The sequence below is a fragment of the Salvelinus fontinalis genome, chromosome 33 (assembly GCF_029448725.1).
Source record: "Salvelinus fontinalis isolate EN_2023a chromosome 33, ASM2944872v1, whole genome shotgun sequence".
Taxonomy (NCBI): domain Eukaryota; kingdom Metazoa; phylum Chordata; class Actinopteri; order Salmoniformes; family Salmonidae; genus Salvelinus; species Salvelinus fontinalis.
Genome location: NC_074697.1, coordinates 45,556,202 through 45,562,784, shown reverse-complemented (window position 1 = coordinate 45,562,784; position 6,583 = coordinate 45,556,202). Strand labels below are relative to the sequence as shown.

Below are 6,583 nucleotides of genomic sequence, written 5' to 3'. Positions count from 1 at the left end.
GTAAGGAACACCTTCCTAATATTGAGTTGCAACCCTTTTCACCCTCAGAAAAGCCTCAATTCGTCACGGGGCATGGACTCTACAAGGTGTCGACAGCATTCCCCAGGGATGCTGGCCCATGTTGACTCCAATGCTTCACACAGTTGGCTGGATGTCCTTTGGGACACTTATAACACCCCGTGCAAAGGCTATTCACACTCAGAATGGCACACATACACAATCCATGTCTCAATTGTCTCTTGTCTCGAGGCTTAAAAATCCTTCTGTAACCCGTCTCCTCCGGTTCATCTTCACTGATTTGAAATTGATTTGAACAAGTTATATCAATAAGGGATCATAGCTTTCACCTGTATTCACCTAGTCAGTCTATGGCATTTTGTACACTCAGTGTATATGACACATTGTGACTAGGCCCTCCAGACCAGACGTGTTTGTCAGGTAGTAGTTAATGGCGATGCCCATGAATGAACACCTTACACAGACTACCTGGTACTGTGTCCTGCCTCCATGAGGTGTTGACGTAGAGGCCTGTAAAGAATGTCCTTCTATTCATTCTAATGGAACTTCAGACTTTCCCAACACACACACAATGCAGTCACCAACCTTATAATATTACATCGCCCACCTGGGTGGGGTACACAGTACACACACAAGTTGGGAAACTGCCCAATTTATTGATCCCACACTAACCGGCGCTGAGCGGTTTCATATAATCATGAGGTTCAGTGCTATATGGCCCCTTCTGTCAGTGGAAGAATGGCTGGCATTAGGTTTTACAACCGGGGACATTTAGGGTAAATCTTACTACAGTGACATTCCTGGGTCTCCTATAGGACCTGTTCTTCTGTTAGCAATGTGGTAACTTTACACCCCTCCCAATTGAATTCAGCCAACGGTTCAACTTTACATCCCGAGGGAAGGAAGGAAAATGCGGAAGTATATTGAGTACACTGAAGTGTGTTATGGTATTTGGATTCAGAAATGCAATTTACTTGGATATATTTTGTCAGGGGGATTTTGCAGCTAGTGACTTTACCACGGCAATATTCATGAGTTACCCATTCAATGTCCAAGGCTCTTCTGCCACCTGCTGGTGAGACAGGGGAGTTGCATACTAAACCCTGCTATTTTTGTCAAAACCAAAGAAAGCTTTAGGCCCTCCTGGTAAAACATTTTTTTTTAATGATTCCTGAAAAACTGGAATGTATACAAAGCTGTCTCATCAAATCCATAAACCTCAAATGACGAAACACAAATAACAGTGGTGTTATAAATCATTTTACATTTTTTCAGTCCATGAAATAGTGACACATTAACAGCAAGACTCTGGTTAATGTGCTGGTGAGTTTTGAGCCTTTTTCCTCACTTGTAAAATGACAGGTCAAGCAAAACAACACCTATTTGACATCAGTCTTTCACTCACAACTCCGATGACTTTTTACATTCCAGTCAAGGCAGGACACAAATGTGACAGCAACACTCAACAGATGACACACACACACACATTTCATTTAGAATATTGGATAAACTAGTGGATAGTTTCATTTTTGCTAATTCATACCTGGGATTTGAATGCACCCGCATGGACTGATAGAGGTTTTATCCAAGGCCTCACGTGAATATCCGAGTCAGAGTTGAAGAGAAAACTCCTCATTTTACCACTGGGAAATGGGATGGCCATAATCGGCATGCTGATGGAACATGCCAAGGCCTACCCGGTGGCATCAGTCGACAGTTCAAAAGGTCTAAAGTCATAGATCTCATACACTGAACATGAAGTACACACATCTCAAATAAGAAAGTGCATCCGTGCAACACATCTGCACATGTACTACATGAAATATATCTTTAGCTTTAGGACACAATTGACCAACACATTTATACTCATAACATCAATAAGAACACAGCTATCGACACTGAATTGTGTCAGATATTGCTTAACAGCAGCTGATGTTGTGGTGGATATGTCATTGGATATCTGGTAGCACTTTGATGAGCACCTGAAAATTTCTAGGAAACTATGTGGTAATAATAGCTAACACTTCCTGGTACTACTTCAAAGAATTCAAAACAATTGATAACCACCTTGTACTTAATGGTACCCCCAAAAAGATAGATTTTTTAAATATATAATTACTGTGTAATTACCATTTTACCATGTAATTTCTTACTAAATACCTGGTCATGTATGTACTGGAAAATGATGTGAAACAGAATACCGTTTTGAATGTATAAATACTTATAGAATAAGAATGGAGGTTCAGAGGTCCACAGAATAATGGACCTCTGAAAGGAGTCTTCAATTGACCTGTCATGTAGGTACAGTTGAAGTCGGAAGTTTACATACACTTAGGATGGAGTCATTAAAACTTGTTTTTCAACCACTCCACAAATTTCTTGTTAACAAACGATAGTTTTGGCAAGTTGGTTAGGACATCTACATTGTGCATGACAAGTAATTTTTCCAACAATTGTTTACAGACAAATTATTTCACTTATAATTCACTGTAGCACAATTCCAGTGGGTCAGAAGTTTACATACACTAAGTTGACTGTGCCTTTAAACAGCTTGGAAAATTCCAGAAAATGATGTCATGGCTTTAGAAGCTTCTGATAGGCTAATTGACATCATTTGAGTCAATTGGAGGTGTACCTGTGGATGTATTTCAAGGCCTATCTTCAAACTCAGTGCCTCTTTGCTTGATATCATGGGAAAATCAAAAGAAATCAGCCAAGACCTCAGAAAAAGAATTGTAGACCTCCACAAGTCTGGTTCATCCTTGGGAGCAATTTCCAAACGCCTGAAGGTACCTCGTTCATCTGTACAAACAATAGTACGCAAGTATAAACACCATGGGACCACGCAGCCATCATACCGCTCAGGAAGGAGAAGCGTTCTGCCTCCTAGAGATGAACGTACTTTGACCATCGTTATGTTTGGAGGAAAAAGGTGGAGTCTTGCAAACCGAAGAACACCAATCCAACCGTGAAGCACGGGGGTGGCAGCATCATGTTGTGGGGGTGCTTTGCTGCATGAGGGACTGGTGCACTTCACAAAATAGATGGCATCATGAGGAGAGAAAATTAAGTGGATATATTGAAGCAACATCTCAAGACATGAGTCAGGAAGTTAAAGCTTGGTCGCAAATGGGTCTTCCTAATGGACATTGACCCCAAGCATAATTCCAAAGTTGTGGCAAAATGGCTTCAGGACAACAAAGTCAAGGTATTGGAGTGGCCATCACAAAGCCCTATCCTCAATCCTATAGAAAATTTGTGGGCAGAACTGAAAAAGCGTGTGCAAGCAAGGAGGCCTACAAACCTGACTCAGTTACACCAGCTGTCAGGAGGAATGGGACAAAATTCACCCAACTTATTGTGGGAAGCTTGTGGAAGGCTACCTGAAATGTTTGAACCAAGTGAAACAATTTAAAGGCAATGTTACCAAATACTAATTGAGTGTATGTAAACTTCTGACCCACTGGGAATGTGATGAAAGAAATAAAAGCTGAAATAAATAATTCTCTCTACTATTATTCTGACATTTCACATTCTTAAAATAAAGTGGTGACCCTAACTGACCTAAGCCAGGGATTTTTTACTAGGATTAAATGTCAGGAATTGTGAAAAACTGAGTTTAAATGTATTTGGCTAAGGTGTATGTAAACTTCCGACTTCAACTGTATATGTTTTGGGTTGTGGCTAGAATCGTTTTGTCCTTTTGGTGGGCAACATGAAAACTGCAAAGGTCCCAGCCACACCCCTCCCTCACAGCCGGCTCCTATCCAGCCTCTTCTTGGCAGGGTTGGGGTATTGGGGGTTCTCGATGACCCCCTCCCCAAACTTGAGCTCCAGGAAGGCGCGGTGGTTGTTCGGGCCGTAGGCGGTGACGCCGGCGAATGGCATTTGCACCAGCGGCTGCAGGAAGTGCTCGGGGAACTCCACATCCTGTTTGTGCTCCATCCACGTGTCTTTGGTCATGACGCCGTTTCGCGGGTAGAAGGGCCACAGGTCCACGTGGAGGTGGTTAGCCTCACTGTATTGCACCCTATAGAAGTCCCCCTCCACTGCCCGCTCCCACACATAGCCGTTAGCGTCCACCAGAGAACCAGAGTCCAGGTTCTTCAGGTAGTCACAGTTAGGCACGTCCTCCAGGTAGATGCCCAGGTCCACGTCATAGTCCCAGGGGATGATGTCCTGGTGGCGGGCCGCCCCCAGCAGGGAGCCTCCTTCCAGCCAGTAGCGCACCCCGGAGCTCTCCAGAATGTTGATCACATACTTGGTGGTCTCGCGTAGTGCGCGCAGGCAGCAGGGAGGTGTCCAGCGCTCCAGGTACAGGTACTCAGGGGTGTCATCCCGGACCGTACCGAAGCAACGCTCCGTCTCCTTCCCACAACCGTGCCACTGCTCCTTCCCATCAGCCAGTAGGAGACGCTTCAGCCCAAAGTTCCTCATCAGCCGGCTAGTGGCCTCCTTCAGATGGCTGTCTGCCTTCCACTGGTTGTGGGCTGAGCTGAAGAGAGGTCGGTGGCTGGGGGAGATGCCGGGGCTCTCCAGAAGCTTGACCTTCCAGCCATGCAGGGAGGTCTGGATGAAGAGTGAGGGCAGCAGTGGCCTCCCCAGTGGGACAGACAGGTTGAAGAGGTCCTCAGAGCGGATGAGGACCACCACGTCCCCCTGAAGGGCTGAACACACGCTACCACTGCTCCCAGACGCCGCTGTGGAATAGGTGGCCGTCCACTCTCTCAGACTGACCCGCAGGTGCAGGCACTGAACGGCCGAGCGTGCCAACACTGGGGAAGCCACCAGCCTCACGGGCCCCCCACCCTCCCCCTCCAGCTCCCGGATCAGCCTCTCCACAGCCCGGCCCTGCTCCAGCTCCACCCCGTCAGGCACCAGCAGCACAAACTCTGTCTGGACGTGGAACTCTGGTCGGTGGGCCTGCGGGGGCTGCTCGGGGCTGGGGGAGAGCACCAGGAGACGGGCCCCCTCGGGGAGAGACAGAGGGGGGTAGGGCGGGGTGTCAGACACAGCCAGGAAGGGCAGCTCAGGTCTCTGGTGCTGGAAGGAGCGTGCCACATCACCGACGTAGTTCTCAAAATTCTCAAACTCCCGTAGGAGGACAGTCACACGAGGGCCGTGGCTGTTCCCCTCTCCCCCGACACCTCCAGCGCCAACCATCCCCGCGCCGACCCCTACCAGGCCCCCCATGCCGCCCTCCAGTCCGGAAGCAGGTAAGGCAGCCTTCCTGGAGCCCCTTCCTGGGTCCCGGCGTTTCTCCATCATCTGTTGCTGGGCTTGGGAGACGTAGTAGAGGATGAGCAGGTTCAGAGCGATGGCTCCAGTCAGAAGGCCCTGGCAGAAACTCACCCGCATGGCACCTCTTGCTGTGCTCGTCTGGCTCAGGGAAAGGAGAAGGTATAGGATGGAGCTCTCTATTCAGAAAGCCTGTCCATAAACATCAGGACCCCATCTGTAAAGAGCTACAGCCTATGTGCATCGGAAGAGTAATGGCCAGCTGCTGGAATAGCTGAAATACACAGAAAACACAGGAATTTAAAATGAGTTCTTAAAAAAATAGGGTTTCTAAGCACTTCAGATGGCTGTGATAGGCTTTAGAGGCTGTAGTCTAGTTTATTACATTATATTCAAACGTCAAGCAACTAGGTGCAGTGTGTCTCCCATACATGGACTGGATTGCCCTAGTTCTCTTCAGCCAATACTTTGACCTAGATTGTAACCTTAACTATAAATTGCAGCCAAATGAGCTACAGAGATGCTTCAAATTGATGCTCCATTTAAGTACAGGCCTATGCTCCCTTCTAGAATTGCTACCGTAGGCTATCAAGTATTGCTACAGCAATAATACCACATTTCCAGTACCTAGAATTGTGTCTGCATAATGCAATGTACTTTTTATTCTGTCACTTAATGCTGACAGTAGACTACACCTATACTGCATGGCTTCTATGCAACCATGGAACCATGATCATTCTCAATAATTTCATATAGACCACACCATAAATGACCCCTATAAACGCTTCATATGCAGAACTCATTTGTCTTCACATTCTCCCCGTTATATAGCCTAACATTCTCCAAATCGTTAGAATGAAACAGCATACAAACCATAATGCACGTAACGTTACATCGAATTCGCTCGCTGTGTGGAAAGGTGGCTGAGCTAAGCACACCATGGAGACACCACCAGTGCAATAGCGCTTAGTTACAGTGTAAAATATTAATGTTATACTGACAAATTAACTAAAATAGTGTTAATATACTGAGAGTTTTAGATTATTATCAACACCGCGGTCTGTAACGTTATACCCTTGCTTTGCTGTTTCAGAAACGACCACAGGCAGCTTGCGTGAGATCACAATATGGCAGGAAGCGACGTCCCTGGTTACTGTAATGGGAAAGAGAAAAAAAACGATTCCCGTCGACGCTGTAGTAGATTTGCTCTTAGCTCATTTTTTGGCACCGTTTCTCCATGGGAGTTCTTGCATTTACTCTTTACGTGAGAGAGGAAGAAAGAAGGGTAGAGTGTTAGTGCTGGGTTTGTGAGGGACGGGGTTGTTAT

The 6,583-nt window shown here is 46.3% G+C and overlaps 1 protein-coding gene across 2 annotated transcripts; it reads right to left on the bottom strand.

Annotated features, from left to right (window-relative positions):
• Nucleotides 1–1,262: 1,262 nt before the first annotated feature.
• On the bottom strand, nt 1,263–6,413 carry LOC129832376 (ribitol 5-phosphate transferase FKRP-like). 2 transcript variants are annotated; one of them, XM_055896396.1, is made up of 2 exons: nt 6,331–6,413; nt 1,263–5,530 (listed from the first exon to the last, which is right to left on the bottom strand). In XM_055896396.1, the coding sequence occupies exon 2, from the start codon at nt 5,374–5,376 to the stop codon at nt 3,769–3,771; it is 1,608 nt and encodes a 535-aa protein (XP_055752371.1). In that variant the 5' UTR covers nt 5,377–5,530; nt 6,331–6,413; the 3' UTR covers nt 1,263–3,768. The 2 variants fall into 2 exon arrangements, with proteins under 2 accessions (XP_055752371.1, XP_055752370.1); XM_055896395.1 differs by lacking the exon at nt 6,331–6,413 and adding an exon at nt 6,130–6,220.
• Between the last annotated feature and the right edge of the window lie 170 nt (nt 6,414–6,583).

Bases quoted from the DNA above. Each gene is read 5' to 3' on its own strand.
- LOC129832376 (XM_055896396.1), bottom strand. From the start codon at position 5,376: ATGCGGGTGAGTTTCTGCCAGGGCCTTCTGACTGGAGCCATCGCTCTG.